The 17,643-nt window shown below is 38.3% G+C and overlaps 1 protein-coding gene across 1 annotated transcript; it reads left to right on the top strand.

Moving 5' to 3' along the window:
- Window positions 1–1,699: 1,699 nt before the first annotated feature.
- On the top strand, window positions 1,700–12,148 carry MMP7 (matrix metallopeptidase 7). The gene is made up of 6 exons (XM_002822397.3): window positions 1,700–1,854; window positions 4,462–4,688; window positions 4,774–4,922; window positions 7,584–7,712; window positions 9,257–9,418; window positions 11,856–12,148. The coding sequence occupies exons 1-6, from the start codon at window positions 1,747–1,749 to the stop codon at window positions 11,882–11,884; spliced, it is 804 nt and encodes a 267-aa protein (XP_002822443.2). The 5' UTR covers window positions 1,700–1,746; the 3' UTR covers window positions 11,885–12,148.
- Window positions 12,149–17,643: the final 5,495 nt, after the last annotated feature.

Genomic DNA, 17,643 nt, shown 5'->3' with positions numbered 1-17,643 from the left:
TATTTAGCTGATTCAAGTAAAGTTCATAAATATTCATTATTCTACAAATATTTATGGTGCACCTTATCATATGTCAAACTCTGACTAAGGATACCAATTACTCTAGTTAAACTGTGACCATACAGAATCAAGACAACTCTGTAAAGAGAGAAAATTTAATTAACTGATCTGAAAATTTTACCTTTGCTGGCTCACAGTTCTCAATTACCATGTAATTTAAGTGATTTGTGATTAATTAAATTTTTTAGTTCCAGCATATTTGGAGTGTTTCCCATGATGTATTAGAATCAAAAGCCACGGCGCTCTCCCAAGTAATGTATAATATAATAAAAGAGAAAGACCTATTACAAAGTGAATAGGCAGTGCAGTGGGTTAGAAAAAGCACTGAGCTACTATCTGTGTGAGCTGGGAGAAGTATAATAAGTTAAATTATCATCTTGGCCTCACTTTCATCTTTGGTAAGAATGGAGTCATTGGGCTAGAATCTGTAGGTAATAGATTCTTACTGCTATATGTAGAATAACCATTTTGTGTACTAAGGACCAATGCAGCCCTACCTGTAGCTGGGTAGCAGCCAGAGTCAGAGTGATTGGAAGAAAAAAATTGGATATCCAAGTTGAAGGTCTAGCTTTGGAAGAATCTGTTACCATAAAATGAGAAGCAGAATAAGTAAGCCAGATGAACAGTTAAGCCCGTGCTTGTAGATTTTTGTTGGCTTGGTATTTTTTCGTGTTTAATTCAAGAAGAATTAGAGGCAGTGTTCCCCATTAAGAAATTCCATAGCATTGCAGTGGAATTTTCTTTGGGTAGTTTTTCAGATTATAAAAGCAATATATGTTTTCATCAAGTAGCCATTAAAAGCAGGTTTCAGAGTCTGCTCAAATCGGGCTTGAGTTCCAACCCTCCACTCACTATGTAGATAGATTCAGGAAGGTCATTAAACTTCTCTAGGCTTCAGGTTTCCAATTTGGAAGTTGGAGATAAGAATGGTATCAACCAAATGAGGGTGTTGTAAAGCATTCAACACAATACCTGATGGGCAGTGTTCCCCATTAAGAAAAGATTAAAAGGAGACCCAAAGAAGGGAATTATCACTGTTCTGCTAAGGGACATGAAAGGTGAGGGGACACAGCACAGTTCTATATAGGGTGGCCACTAATCCAGCCACACAGCAGCATTTCCATCTGCCTCCTGCCATCTTTCCCCTGTATGGAGAACCACAGGTTGTTGGTGATGTTCTATTTCTTGACTTTGGTGACGGTTACAGTATTTGCTTAATTATTATTTCATTATTTATACGTTTTGTGCACTTTTCCATACCTTTCAATTGTTAAGAATATATGGTACCATATAATAAGAATATATATTTAAGAATATATATTATTCTTTAAGAATATATGTACCATAATGTCCTGAATGATACCTATGTGAGCAGTCATTTGACTTTGGCAAAGAAATGAGGTTTCTCATGGATTCAGTTTATGCAGCAGACAGAAAAAAAAATCCTTTGAAAGACAAATGCATTGTGTGCTTCCTGCCAATAACGATGTAATACTTCCTCGTTTTAGTTAATGAAAAATAACACATACTTTCAAAGTTCTGTAGACTCTAAAAAGAAAGAAAACACTCAAATGAGTCACCTATTTCCACATTCGAGGCTGAGAAGCTATATAAATTTCTGCAGTCACTAGCAGAAAACACCAAATCAACCATAGGTCCAAGAACAATTGTCTCTGGACGGCAGCTATGCGACTCACAGTGCTGTGTGCTGTGTGCCTGCTGCCTGGCAGCCTGGCCCTGCCGCTGCCTCGGGAGGCGGGAGGCATGAGTGAGCTACAATGGGAAGAGGCTCAGGTATGTCACAGCCCACTTACTTGGGCTTCCATTCTTTTGCCATCTGCATTAAGAAATGTGTTTTTCAATTATTTCTTCTCCCATGTTAGCATTGCAGTGGAATTTTCTTTGGGGTAGTTTTTCGGATTATAAAAGCAATATATGTTTTCATCAAGTAGCCATTAAAAGCAGGTTTCAGAGTCTGCTCAAATCGGGCTTGAGTTCCAACCCTCCACTCACTACGTAGATAGACTCAGGAAGGTCATTAAACTTCTCTAAGCTTCAGGTTTCCAATTTGGAAGTTGGAGATAAGAATGGTATCAACCAAATTAGGGTGTTGTGAAGCATTCAACACAATACCTGAAACATTGTTTAAATTAAGCTCTTATTTTTATTTATTATAACTTGAGATTCTTTTCCTATAGTATACAGAATATTGCCTCTTAAGATACAACTTGTAAATATACTGTTTGTATATTTACAATACTGTTTGTAATGGAGATATTTGAAGTCAGAAAACATGGGTAGAAGTTACAACTCTCCAACAAGTCAATGACAATAGACAAGGCATTAACATCTGACTTTGTTTTCTTATATGTCCAGTAGAAAAAATAATATTATGTGTTTTAAACCTCATGGGGTATTCTAGTAAGTAAATGAGGCGATAACAAAACCAACTAGCATGTATGTAACAATTGTAGATTATAAAGTACTTATATATACATTGTGTCATTTAATCCTTAGTTCTATAAAAAGAGGAAACCAAAGTTAAATTGATTCGTATACTTGTTAGTGGTAGAGATAGAAATCAAGGACAAGTGCTTCTGGTTCAAAAATCATGTTCCTTCCAATATGCTTCTTAATAAGCAGTCTAATAAATATAAGCAGTCTACTAATTATTATTTGGTTAACTAATGGGATGATTACTCATAAGTATTATTTGTAAATTTAGGCTTTAAGCATAAGAAAAGTCAATTTTTAATTCACATTAACTTAGACTTTTAAAAAGTTCCAGTTATAATAAGTTAGATTGAACCACATGAAGTTACTAGTATTTAACTTTTAAAATCTCCACAACAGTAATTTTATATGGTTCCACCTAATGAATTCTCCAGAAAGAGTACTTTGCATTTAGTTTCTTTACTTAGAGTGCAGGTTGGCAGAAACTTAGTCTTTACTTGGAGGGATGTTAGCTAGGTTTAACAAAAAAACAGAAAAAGTCATCTCAACAAAGCAGAGAGATTTCTTCCAGAGGGTGTCTCGGTACAGTCTGTAGCTCTAGAAGGGATTAAATGGGTTACTTGTTTTTAAATAAAGGATCAGTTATCAATTGTCATGGATGAACAATAAGTATTTGTTGTATTTAATGAGACAATTGTTGGTAACAGGAAAAAAAGGCACGATATTAATAAGATTTCTTACATAAATTGCATATTCCTGGGTGGTCCCAAGACAGGTAACCATTACCATCTACTCCAAATAAACTGCAAATTAGTGAGCCAATGTTTAAATCATTTTAACAACAATATTATCAGGCATCATATAACCCTACACATGTTTCTAATGTATAGAAGTCAGAACACTTGAGTTCAAATACTGGCTCCTTCAGTTACTCACAAGGTGATCTTGTGCAATTTATTTCACTTCTCTGAGCTGTGTTTCTTCATGTATAAAATAGGGATAACAATGCCATACTTGTTTCATAGGGTGGTTATGAGGTTTACATAAAATAAATATGTAAGTGCCTGGCTCTAGTAAGTGCTTAAAAATGTTCCTGTGAGGTTTCTATTGTTGTTAGTTCATTCACTTTTGTTGTTGTGTTTGTGCTGCTGGATTCCTATCCTCGTATCCAGATACTGAGAACCTTTAGAGAAATTCCCAGGAACCCAACTTTGCATGGAATAAACCTGGGAGTCCTACTGTATACTGTAATCTCCCAAAGTGGGTTTGACTAGAGATTTAACAGCAGAAAGAGGGGCTGGGAATTGAATGAGCAGAAAGAGGGAAAAGGGCCTAGGAGTCAGGAACATGAAGTCCAGTTCTGCTAGTAATTTAAGGGGTCAACCTGGGCACATAAATCATTTAGTTGCTATAAGCTTTGGTTCCTTCACCAGATTATTAAATTGAACTATTTAATAATTTCCTAATATCTTTTCCCAGAGCTAAAATTTTAAGACCCTTTAACTTTTAGCTGGAACCACATCTCAGCTGGACCTTAGATAGGGCTGGTTGACCTCAGATCTCCCCCACAGGGGCTATGATAACACTGAGAGAAGGTCCTAGTCATACCCCTGAGGACAGACTGGTACATGCCTCCTGATTGCTCTTACACACATCTAGGCTTTATAAAGTGTATAGTGTATTTCTCCCCAAAACATTTAAAGGGATTTTTTTTTTAATTGAAGGATTCTTTTCTTTTGCTCAGGAAATGGCATGCCAGTGCTTCATTAGCAATATTAAATTTTCTCCTCACTAATGCACACTTATTTTACTCAGTGACTATGTAATTATTCTGTCTTCAAATCATTATTTGAATCCACAGGACCCAAAGGCAAGAGATGTATAGGCTTCTAAGATAAAAGAAGATAATAAACAAGAACTATAGATTAATTACTCTGTTTTCAATAGGACTATCTCAAGAGATTTTATCTCTATGACTCAGAAACAAAAAATGCCAACAGTTTAGAAGCCAAACTCAAGGAGATGCAAAAATTCTTTGGCCTACCTATAACTGGAATGTTAAACTCCCGCGTCATAGAAATAATGCAGAAGCCCAGATGTGGAGTGCCAGATGTTGCAGAATACTCACTATTTCCAAATAGCCCAAAATGGACTTCCAAAGTGGTCACCTACAGGTTAGTTTTGCTCTGGCTCATTTTGGCAAAAACAATAAAGCCTGTTTCCTAAGAGGTCAAACATTGTTTTCTTGTTTGCCACTAGGATCGTATCATATACTCGAGACTTACCGCATATTACAGTGGATCGATTAGTGTCAAAGGCTTTAAACATGTGGGGCAAAGAGATCCCCCTGCATTTCAGGAAAGTTGTATGGGGAACTGCTGACATCATGATTGGCTTTGCACGAGGAGGTAAGAAAGATTCCTGTAGGCTAATCCTGTGTCCTGTTTTGTTTGTTCATGGTTTATATCAGTGCTCTTTTCTTATGAGGGTTGAAATCCTTTAATGAGATATGATTGATTGATAGATAATAGATTCAGCAATATTATTACAATTTTTATAATCTGGTAATATAGAGCCACTTTTTATAGCAGCAGTTGGCAAACTATGACGCATGAGCCAAATCCAGCCCACCTTCTGTTTTTGTAAATAAAGTTTTACTGGAACACAGTCAGGCTCCTTCATTTCCCTATTATCTATGACTATTTGGGCTCAGGCTGCAATTGTGACAGAGATCACAACGCTTAAACACTGGTTATCTGACCCTTTACAGAAAAAGTTTGCCAACCCCTGTTTTGTAATGTGAATTATTATTTATATATACAGTCATGCACTGCTTAACAATGGGAATACATTCTGAGAAATGAGACCTTTGGCAATCTTGTCATTGTGCTAACATCATAGAGTACACTTATACAAACCCAGGTAATACAGCCCACTATCCACCTAGGCTACATAGTATAGCCTATTGCTCCTAGGCTGTAAATCTATACCGCATGTTACTATACTGAATACAGTAGGCAACTGTAACGCAATGGCAAGTATTTGTGAGGCTAAACATATTTAAACATTGAAAAGGTAATGCATTGAGCTATGACATTATCACAGCTACTATATCACTAGGCTATAGGAATTTTTCAGCTCCATTATAATCTTATAGGACCATTGTATATGTGGTCTGTTTACTGAAAGATCATTATGTAGCACATGACTGTATGTTTACAATATATCTAGCTAACATCAATATTAAATCAACAGAAAGAGTTGCAGCTTCCAAAGGCCTCAAGAGGCCCCTGAGGAGTGGTATATGACCTGTTGCTAATGCCTTTCATATGGCAAGGAAGTAGGAAATGGAAACTTTCATATTAAAGAACTTAAAAATATATAACACAGCAGGACATGGTGGCTCACGCCTGTAATCCCAGCACTTTGGGAGGTCAGGCAGGTAGATCATCTGCGGTCAGGAGTTCAAGACCAGCCTGGCCAACATGGTGAAACCCCATCTCTACTAAAACAAAAATTAGCTGAGCATGGTGGCGCATGCCTGTAATTCCAGCTACTTGGGAGGCTGAAGCATGAGAGTTACTTAAACCCGGGAGGTTCAATATATATATATACAAATATATATATATACACAAATATATATATATACACAAATATATATATACATATATATACACAAATATATATACATATATACACAAATATATATATACATATATACACAAATATATATATACACAAATATATATATACAAATGTATATACATATATACACACATATATATACAAATATATATATACAAATATATATACAAATATATATACATATATACACAAATATATACATATACACACAAATATACATATATATTTGTATATGGGTTTTCCTATATATAAAATCCTTTTTTTTAGTATATGGGTATACACTAAAAATGGGTATATATGTATATATATGGGTATCTATATGGGTATATATATGTATACACACACACACACACACATATATATATAACCCATATACATAAACTGTTCTTAATTACTAGTGTTTCATGGTGCAAATTTAGAGAAAAATGTTGCCCATTTCGGTCTGTCCTATGCGGAACTGTCTGGATACTGTAGTTGAAATTTGAGCTTCAACCCACAATATTGACAACACTGAAGAAAATGTTATGGGAAAGCACTAATCATGGCACTACAAGTTTTTTAAGAGCTAGATAAACTGGACTGGCCTCATATCACCTTGAAGATAACCAGCTCTGCATCACAAATTAAAGGACTATCAAAAGCCATTTTAAGAGGTCTTGAAGCATGGCTCTCTAAGAGACTATTTACTATGCCCACAAAGAATAAACTAGGTTTTTAAGAAAAAAACAAAAACATATGAAATGGTGCACAAATTACTTGCCAAATGCAGTATTCATATTCTTTCTCCCTCCCACCACCCTTTGGCCGAGCAAAATGGTCAAATGTAACAAAAGCGTAAATGCAACCACAAGTTAGATATAACTGCATTTTAAGTCCCGTATCCAGTAAGCTTTCAATATATGGTGATTATCAGTGATGAGCAATGGTTATGTGAAAGGAAAAGTGTCTGGGCCAAGAAAGCACCCAAACTACCCTGTGAATGCAACTGACAGTGCATAACAATGTCAGCTACTTGGACTGGGCTGCCTTTTTTTTTTTTTTAATTTATTTTTTGAGATGGAGTTTCACTCTTGTCACCCAGGCTGGAGTGCAGTCGCGCGATCTCAGCTCACTGCAACTTCCACCTCCTGAGTTCAAGCAATTCTCCAGCCTCAGCCTCCCAAGTAGCTGGGATTACAGGCATGTTCCACCACGCCCAGATTTTTGTATTTTTAGTAGAGACAGGGTTTCACCATGTTAGCCAGACAGGTCTCAAACTCCTGACCTCAGGTGATCCGCCCACCTCGGCCTCGCAAAGTGAGCCACCATGCCTGGCCTGGCCTGGGCTGCTTTTTCTAGCCTCAATAATCGTATAAACTGAAAAATAAAATGACTGGAGAAAAAACAAATCAGTCACTAAGAACAATCACTCCATTTTCTTTCAGCTCATGGGGACGCCTACCCATTTGATGGGCCAGGAAACACACTGGCTCATGCCTTTGCACCTGGGAAAGGTCTTGGAGGAGATGCTCACTTCGATGAGGATGAACGCTGGACGGATGGTAGCAGTCTAGGTATAGCATCTCATGTCTCTTCTACTCCACATCCTTTTCAAAATCCTGGACTTACACTAAGTTAAATAATTATTTTAATTTATAATAAGTATTGAGCCCTTGCTAAGTGCCAAACACTGTACTATATGCCTGAAATGCATTATTTCATGTAATATACTCATAATGCTACACACACAGAAGATGAACACTCAGGCTATGGAGTCAAGCACCACTGATCCAATTTGCTGTACGTCTACCAATTACTCTGTGTCATTGGGCAAGTTATTGAATTTCTCTGAGCCTCAGTTTCCTCCTCTGTGGAATGGAAATATAAATAGTTCCCACATCAAGGATTCTTTAAATTAAATGAGATAATGCTTATACAGTGCTTGGAATGTATTAATAATTCATTAAATTATAGCTCTTTCTTCATATTTCCAAAAAATACATGCCCCAAATGGAAAAGAAAGAGAAGTAGAAACTATGATATTTAAGAAGTATATGCAATTCTGGAATTATTCACTATTTTCCAAAAAGAACCAACTCCATGATTTAGTATATCATTTTTATCGTTTTACATAGTAGGATATTATAGGCACATGAGAGAACTAATGGAGAAGAGCTCTGGCATAAATAATCCCAATTAGAGACAATTTTTCTTAAGGCTACCAACTGGCCCTAAAAGGGAAATTTGTACTTGTGTTTGGCAAAGGGAATTCACTATAGCTTTCTGCCTTGCTGTGAAAATCTCTGTTAAATTGTGATGCTGCCTCCCATATGCATCTGGCATATTCTTTTCATTCTTCTTTCTTCCCACTTAAGGTAGGTTAAAGGCAGCTTCCTTCAATTCAATGCAACATCACCAGAGCTCTGGCCACTCCTCAAACACACGGGCTCATACCTTCCACATACTTGCAAAGCCTTTCAATGAGTATGAGGGAGAACAAAGGATATATGTAATGTAAGTTAATGAATCAAAATCAAAAGCAAAGCCCAGCATTGCCTAGAGATCCTGCCTTTCAATCTTCACTTTCTCAAAGCCACTTTTCTCTCTTCTGATATCCAAAGTCACTAACATTTATTGAATGGCCGTGACTTCCCAAATATTGAGAAACTCCAGTTATCATGACAAATCTATAGGGAAGAAATTACTGTCTCTGTTTAACAGATGAGAAACTGAGACTCAGCAACATTGATTAATCTGTCCAGAGTTGTTCAGATAGTAAGTAGTGGAGCTACATTTCAAATCTAGGTGTTAGTGCTTTTAAAACCTTTGCTTTCCACTGCAGAGTGTTGCTGCCTGAATGAAAGAAGCAAATAAAGAAAAATTACACATTTTTAAGAAGCAGAAGTAGTGATGAGATTAAAGCACTCCTATTCTGATTAATCTTCCAATCCCTCTCCACTTTTGAAAGCCTAGAAACAAATAAGTAAGCTACCGTGGGCTAAAAATTGTGTATTTTTCTTTAGTTTTTTTTAAATTATGATATCATATATTATACATAATATTACATAATGTATGTAGCTATTTTTATCATTACTGTTTGTCACTTCTTCGGTTGTAGGAATTAACTTCCTGTATGCTGCCACTCATGAACTTGGTCATTCTTTGGGTATGGGACATTCCTCTGATCCTAATGCAGTGATGTATCCGACCTATGGAAATGGAGATCCCCAACATTTTAAACTTTCCCAGGATGATATTAAAGGCATTCAGAAACTATATGGTAATATTTATTATTTCAAATAAGAGGATTTCCCATTTTCTTTTTACAGTGGGGTAGGAAAAGGAAGGCTGGGAAATGGGTATTTACCTGGAAAACCACACTGGAACTTATATCAAAAAGCCTATTGAGGGGAGGAATTGGAGACCTTAGATACTTAAAATATAACTAGGCTGTGATATACTATGAAGAGGTTGATTGTGAGTTTCAGTAACATAGTATCATGTGGTAAAATTATGCAAATGATATTGTCAAGATTTTCTTCAGGCTGCCACCCACTGCTCTTCCTCTCTCAGTTTAAATAGTTTAGGAGAGTGTCCCCTGTAGGGGTGGATCGAAGGGACAAAACGCCTTTCTTCATAGCCGCCCACTCCTAAGGATTCAACCCTAAATAATTAAAAGTGGCCCTGCTCTTCCTGTTTGCATGTAGAGAAAGTGGTTAACCACGGACAGAAACTGCTTATCATTCCTGGTCTTGATACTTATGTGTATCCCATGTCCCAATCTATGCTTTTTTGGTTTAATCAAGTTCCAAATTCAGTTTTTATGAGTGCACTGATTTGGATTTACTGTATTGAGTCAGCCAAAAGTAGTATTTGAGAAAGAAATCAAAGGACAAGAATAAAAAGCTCTGTCTCTGGATAAAGATAAGGAAAGTAAGGTTCAAAGAGGCTAAGAGGACTGTCCAAGGTCATGTGACTGTCGAGTGCTTGAGCCATGATTCCAAGTGGGGACTATGTGACTTCGTACTTTTTCTACAACATATCCCGGCCTATCACTGCCCAGTAAGCTTTTTATCCTAGTAAGAATAAAAGAATACAGAATGACATCTTTAAATCAGCAGATATAACTAAACCTAGCCAGTAAAAATATCAGGATGAAGAGAATACACTGCAAAAAGATCACTAAAGAGTCTTCAAATGATCACATGAGCAACGAAAGTGCTTCCACATAATAGAGGACTGTCCTCAGGGGAGAAATATTCCAGTAAGACACTGGATTTAAGATATCAGTTCAACCTAGCATTTACTAGAAATCTGCATGTCCCAAACTGTATTCTCAGAACACTAGTCCTACAGGGTGATTCCCAGAAAAGGAGGCTATGGACGAATAAGTTCAAGAAACACTACCTACTACATTTCAGGTGTATAGACTATTAGAGAGTATGGAGTATTGAACAAATGTTTAACTCAGTGTTTCCTAAATCATAATCATTTTTATGGGTCCCAATGAGTCCCATAAAATAGTACTTCAGAGAACACACTTTGGAAAATGCTATGTAACTATTCCCAAAAGATCTGACGTAAAGAACCACTGCTGCCCAAAAGATTCACAAAATGCTGACTATTGTTGGTAAAGTTATCACCAAGAAAACCGAAAATACTACCCTCCCCTTACATAAAACTGTGAAACTCATGGAATATTCTACAGCAGTCTGTAAATATTTTAGAACCCTAAGAAAAATACAAAGAGACTAAAGAAGATCTGAGGCATACTGATTAAATTTAAGAGGAAGAAAAGAGACTAGTGCATTAAAACCTTAAGTATTAGACAAAAGGGCATCCCTGGTCAGAGTTGGAAAGAAGTAACTTCTGGACAAATGGAAATAGAATTTAATTATGTAGGCTGTATACGTAGGGAGTTAATTAATCTAAAAAGTAATATGAGCAGAAAACATAGATTCCAAAGAAAGTGATTAAGATACAAGATTCCTAATGCTATACTCAGAATGACAAAAATAATAGCTGGCTGGGCGCGGTGGCTCACGCCTTTACCCAGCACTTTGGGAGGCCAAGGTGGTTGGGGATCGCTTGAGTCCAGGAGTTCGAGACCTGGGCAACATGGTAAAACCCCATCTCTACTAAAAATACAAAAATTAGCCAGGCATGAACCTTCACGCATGTCTGTAGTCCCAGCAACTCAGGAGGCTGAGGCATGAGAATTGCTGGAACCCAGGAGGCAGAGGTTGCAGTGAGTCAAGATCACAGCACTGCAATCCAGCCTGGGCAACAGAGTGAGACTCTGTCTCAGAAAATAAATAAATAATAGCTAGCATGCATTGAGTACTTGCAGTATCCCAAGACTTCACATGGATTAACTCATTTAATTCAAGAATTCAATGAGACATTATTATCCACATTTTACAGATTTGTAATCCGATGCTAAGAGAGGTTAAGTAGTCAACTACCTAAGGTCGCACAGGTAGTAAACTGGTAGAGACAAGATGCAAAGGTACCTGAGCCCTGGGCCCACACTCCAGTCAATCCTACCTTCTTAGCATCTGGAGGTTGTTCTTCAGAATCTTTGTCCCAGGCACAAAGAACTGGGCTGAGTGAATAATAGAATATAGTTTCTGTGACATTTCCTTTGCCTGTATAATCTTAGGATGGTTTTTATGTATTTTCTACATATCAGAATGTTCTTTTTTTTCTCTCAATAGGAAAGAAAAGTAATTCAAGAAAGAAATAGAAACTTCAGGGGGAACATCCATTCATTCATTGGATTGTATATCATTGTTGCATAATCAGAATTGATAAGCACTGTTCCTCCACTCTATTTAGCAATTATGTCACCCTTTTTTATTGCAGTTGGTTTTTGAATGTCTTTCACTCCTTTTAAGGATAAACTCCTTTATGGTGTGACTGTGTCTTATTCATCTATGCTCGCAGTGGGCAGATGTCAATAAATGTTATATACACAAATAAATACAATGTTTATTCCATAGTAAATTTATTTATATTTGGGAGCACTCTTTCTGTGAAGACATACTATACAATGAAACGAAAGACTAAGACAAAAAAAGAATCCCACCACACTATTTTGGGGTCTTCTGCAGCACCTCACCCTTCCACCTAAGAGGGAAGGTGGGAGCTCCACCTCTTTATTGTTCATTAGTGTGGCCCAAAGTTACACTAATTTCCCCTTACCTTTGTGGCCCGTGCTCTCACTCTGAGTCCTCTGGAAAGTCCAATTCTTCCCACAAATGTCTGAGAATTTCCAACAACTTACAACTTACCACCACGGTCACTTCCAGCTCCAAGTTCCTACCTCCCCCTCACCTCCTGATTTTCCTGCAACCTCTCCTGCTGCAGCCACTCTCTAGGTTCACTTCCCTTTTCCCCATGCCAACTCAGATGTTGCTCTCACCCTGTTCTCTTTAACTTTCTACAAACCAGTGCTACAGGCTTTAATGAGAATGTAGATGTTGCTGGAGATTTGCATAAATTGTGGAATTTTCTACTGTGCAAGGGTCATGAAATTGAACAAAACTAAAATTGGATATTATGGATATTATCCCCATCCTTCAAATCCTTTTTTTTTTTTTGGAGGCGGTGTCTCATTCTGTTACCCAGGCTGGCGTGCAGTGGCATGCGATCTCGGCTCACTGCAACCACCGCCTCCTGGGTTCAAACGATTCTCCTGCCTCAGCTTCCCAAGTAGCTGGGATTATAGGCACGTGCCACCATCCCTGGCTAATTTTTATATTTTTAGTAGAAATGGGGTTTCACCATATTGGCCAGGCTGGTCTTGAACTCCTGACCTCAAGTGATCTACCGGCGTCAGCCTCCCAAAGTGCTAGGATTGCAGGTGTGAGCCACCACGCCCAGCCCAAATCCTTTACTTACCCCAGATCAGGAATTTCTCACTGGCCACCTACTTTTGCAGGCTGCAGCCTCCTACCACCTGTCTCCCAACTCCTCTTTCTTTAAACCCCCCTCCTTCTCACTTCCCCAGAAACTCATTTTCCTGATGTCCTTCAGCTCAGGTCCTCCCTTTCCACACACAGAAACCCACTGTGTTTCTCTGGGTGAAGCACTCTCTATGCAGGGTTTAACCTTTTAGCAGAACACAGAGCTGGCAAGGGCTTTGCTGTTTCAGCCTTCTCTTTCTTCCTCCTTCTCCACACTCCCAACACCCATGCATGCTTTCTCTATAGGGAGATGAACAATTGAAATTTACTTTCTTACTGATAAAAATTATCCTTCCCACACATACCCTAAAAGCAGATCAATATCCCGAAATTCAGAACTATCCTGCAGCCTTAGGAAGCCATTCCAAGAATAGATCAAATGAGAGGAGAATCCACAATCCAGGCAAAATATAAAGTATATATGAACAAGAGTTCAAAGACCCTTTTAAAACATAAGGAAATATATCTATATGATGCTAGAATGAAAAGGAAGTTGTGTCATTAAATTCAAGTTCTTCATTTTGTAGAAGACAAAACAGAGACTAAATGATTTCCCTAAGGTTCACAGTAAGCAAAAGTGATTTAAGCATTTTGTTGCTTGTTTAGCTCTTTGTATTTTGATTTTAGACAGCAGGAGGCAGTATCTACCTTGCAGCTAAAGTGGATATCTATTGTTCTTACCTGCCCAGCATCCCTTCTGGGGACAAGAAACTGCCTCTTCCCTTTGTGTACAATCTTCATGAGATGTCACATAGGTTGCCACAAGCTGCCTGGGCTGAGAGAAGAGTACAGGACCCAAGCTTGGCCTATCACACACTCTCCCAAAAACACTGCAGGGATTATGGGTGGATTCATTCTGGCCATGGGGCTCTGGAGACACTGCCTATTGAATCCTGCACCCAGACAGATTCCCTGAGGCTGCCCTGGGCCTTGTCCTTCTCATAGCTTCGGTGTAGGGCTTCTCTTCCAGATTTACAACTGACTGCATTGCCTTCCAGTACATTTTGTCTATTGCTTAAGTTATCCATAGTTAGTTCATGTCTGTGGTTTGCAAATTCCTGGCACAGTAGCTTAGTTGGCTTTCCTAGAGTATCTGCACATACGGGCTCCATTCTGTATTTCACCACATATTATACTTCAATCTTAACAATGAAGTAAGCTCTAACAGAGCATAGAAGTAAATAAAATGTTCTTTTTCTTATCAAATAGCATAAAACTAACTGGTAAACAGAAATTTTTCCTAGCAAATAAGGACTCATTTTTTAAATTGTGGTAAAATACATGTAACATAAAATTTGCCATCTCAACCATTAAGTGTACAGTTTAGTATTGTTAAGTATATTCACATTGTTGCACAAGAGAAAAAGTCCTTAAACTCAGCACTATTTGCATTTTTGACTACATAATTCTTTGTTGTGTCCTATGTATTAAGAATACTAGGCCAGGCACAGTGGCTCATGCCTGTGATCCCAGCATTGTGGGAGGCTAAGGCGAGCAGATCGTGTGAGCCCAGATACTAAAGACCAGCCTGGGCAACATAGCAAAACCCTATCTCTACAAAAAAATTGGCAATTAGCCAGGCATGGTTGTATGTACCTGTGCTCTGAGCTAATTGGAAGGCTAAGGTGGGAGGATTTCTTGAGCCCAGGAGGTTGAGGCTGCAGTGAGGCATGACTGTAACACTGCACTCCAGCCTGGGCAACAGAGCAAGACCCTGTCTCAAAAGAAAAAAAAAAAAGAATGCTTACAGTTACCCCTGGCCTCTATGCACTGATGCCAGTAGAATATCCTCAGTTCTCTCAACCAAAAAAGTCTTCAAACAGTACCAAATATCGTCTAAGAGGAAAAATAGCCCCAAGTTGAGAACCACTGAGCTAAAGAGAATAAACTATTTCATTGTATTATACTTAGTATCCCTTCTACCATTTTCACCCAGGACGCTATCATACTCTAATTCTGTACCATCCCATGAGAAAGAAAAACCAGTAAGAGATTAAGGTGACATTGCCTGTCACCTTTTTGACACTTATTTGAGGAAAAGATTGTCATGTTTTAAGAAATAAAAAACACTTGGATTCCGGCTGGGCACATGGCTCACGCCTGTAATCACAACACTTTGGGAGGCCGAGGCAGGCAGATCATTTGAGGTCAGGAGTTCTAGATCAACCTGGCCAACATGGCAAAATCTCCTTTCTACTAAACATACAAAAATTAGCCAGGTGTGATGGCAGGCACCTGTAATCTCAGCTACTCGGGATACTAAGGCATGAAGATCACTTGAGCCCAGGAGGCAGAGATTGCAGTGAGCTGAGATCACACCACTGCACTCCAGCCTAGGTGATAGAGCGACATCCTGTCTAAAAAAAAAAAAAAGAAAAAAATCTCTATTCCAAAGCCAGGGGACTATGTATTTACAGAAGTCCATAAGACTTGGGTGTATTTTGTAAATTACTTGTTATTTTTCTAGTTTTAAAGTCAATAAACTCCAGTTTAAGAAAGAGGTCTTAGCACATGAATTTGTCTTCCCTCGCTTCAAAGATTCCATTTAAGCAGTAGTGAAGGAACAAAACAGAGCAGGAGGAGGTCTGCAATGGACAAGTGATTTCAATCAATTTCTGTGAGATCTAATACAGCTGATAGACAAAACATATCAGCCTCAGCCTAGGATGTACAAAGAGGCCTACAGTGAAAATGGGAGTTAAATTGTCCAACTCCTGAGAGGCTTTGAAATCTCAGTTAGAAGGTTTAATGAAGTCAGAGTGAAAAATGATATCAGGGGATTAACTGTGTATGAGTACATGTGTATAAGACAATTAACTTCATTTCATCCCTTTAACAAAAATGGCAGAGAGCCAGATGTTCACTTCCAGGCAAAATATCAAAGGGTTCTTTGCTAAACAAGTTTTTTAAAAAATTTAGGAGAGAACAGGACATTTAAATTGGGTTCTGTGCCTCTGAACAAAATAACCATATTTTAGCTTTGAGGCTGGGAGTAGGGAAGGCTCCATTCATCTGCTCATCCTAACTTAAATGTACCAGTGAACAAGAATATCCATGGACACCAAGCTCCTAGTTAGCCTTCTTATTGCATTGTTCTGTGGTGGACAGGTCTAGGCAAATCTACCCACAAAGGCTGAGGAAGTTGTGGGGCTGAAGAAAGAGGCTGACAAATCCAGTTTCTCAGAAAGAAACATTTAATAGTGACTTACAAACAGAAGCCTTATCTTGGGCAGCCATAAGACGAGAGGGTGGATTCCTGCACCATTACCCGCAGAACCAGTACTCACATGCCATAGGGAAAGGGTATACATGCTTCAGAAGGGACAGGTAGGACAATTGTAGCACAGTAACATCAAGGTTGTTTTGACCAGAAATTTATGGTAAGTATCTACTCTTACACAACGAACAATAAATAAGCTGGAAATCTTAGAGGCCTTCACAGAACTGGGGTTAATGAGAAGTTAACATGGTGGATTAACATCCAAGATGGAATTGCTTTACTCTCCACATTAAAATGAGATGGGAAACAAAATAACAGCTCATTGAAAAAAATGGTGATACCAAAAAATTCACCCCAGAAAAAACAGAAATAATTTACAGAATAGAAGAGGTATGAGAAAAAAAATAGGACATTCTTACAGAAATTTGGGACGACATTACATACATAAAAAACAGTAACCAGTCAGGTGCGGTGGCTCACGTCTGCAATCTCAGCACTTTGGGAGGCCAAGGCAGGCGGATCGCTTGAGGTCAGGAGTTCAAGACCAGCCTGGCCAACATGATGAAACCCGTCTCTACTAAAAATATGAAAATTAGCCGGGCGTGGTGGCAGGCGCCTGTAGTTCCAGCTACTTGGGAAACTGAGGCAGGAGAATTGCTTGGACCCGGGAAGCGGAGGTTGCAGGGGGAGCCGAGATCGTGTCACTGCACTCCAGCTTGGGAGACAGAGTGAGACTCCATCTCAAAAACAAAACAAAACAAACAACAACAACAAAAAAAAACAGTAATACTAAGATTGTATTAAAAATTATCAGAGAATAAGCTGAAACTTTTGAAAATTGAATTTATGATTGTCGAGGGAGAAGTATAATATAAAAGAGTTGGAAGATAAAGAAAGCCACTCAGAATGAAGAGCTGAAAGACAAAAAAATAGAAAATAGGACAGAAAAAAGAAGAAGAAAAGATCAATTCAAGAGGTCCAACACCCAACTCTTGTTGGCTTTGAAATATGTCAACTTGACTAAGCTAAACTTTATTTCCGAGAATTCCTTTCTCTATGTTTCTTGTTAGGACTGCCCACAAGAAAAATCTGCATGGAATTTGGACCATAGAAGTAAAGTAATACTTGCTCTACCAAGGTTGATATGAGTCTGGTGCTGTCGCAGCTCATGCACAATTTCATGGTTCTGCTCATTCACATTGTGAGCACAAAACACTGCAGGCCCAGGGCCCTCCAGCTCCCACATTATCTCTTCCTTCAACTTCTCCAACTCCTGAGTTAGGCCTGAGTGTGGCTCCACACAATAATACTAGTATC

Source organism: Pongo abelii, chromosome 9, assembly GCF_028885655.2.
Source record: "Pongo abelii isolate AG06213 chromosome 9, NHGRI_mPonAbe1-v2.0_pri, whole genome shotgun sequence".
Taxonomy (NCBI): domain Eukaryota; kingdom Metazoa; phylum Chordata; class Mammalia; order Primates; family Hominidae; genus Pongo; species Pongo abelii.
Note: the sequence above shows the minus strand (reverse complement) of the source record. Positions and strands in the feature narration are given on the sequence as shown.

What these genes read in the sequence shown, in the direction of transcription:
- MMP7 (XM_002822397.3), top strand. Translation starts at nt 1,747, where the DNA reads ATGCGACTCACAGTGCTGTGTGCTGTGTGCCTGCTGCCTGGCAGCCTG. An exon ending in GACGGATGGTAGCAGTCTAG is followed by an intron (nt 7,713 to 9,256) that starts GTATAGCATCTC and finishes CTTCGGTTGTAG; the next exon opens with GAATTAACTTCCTGTATGCT. An exon ending in AGGCATTCAGAAACTATATG is followed by an intron (nt 9,419 to 11,855) that starts GTAATATTTATT and finishes TTCTCTCAATAG; the next exon opens with GAAAGAAAAGTAATTCAAGA.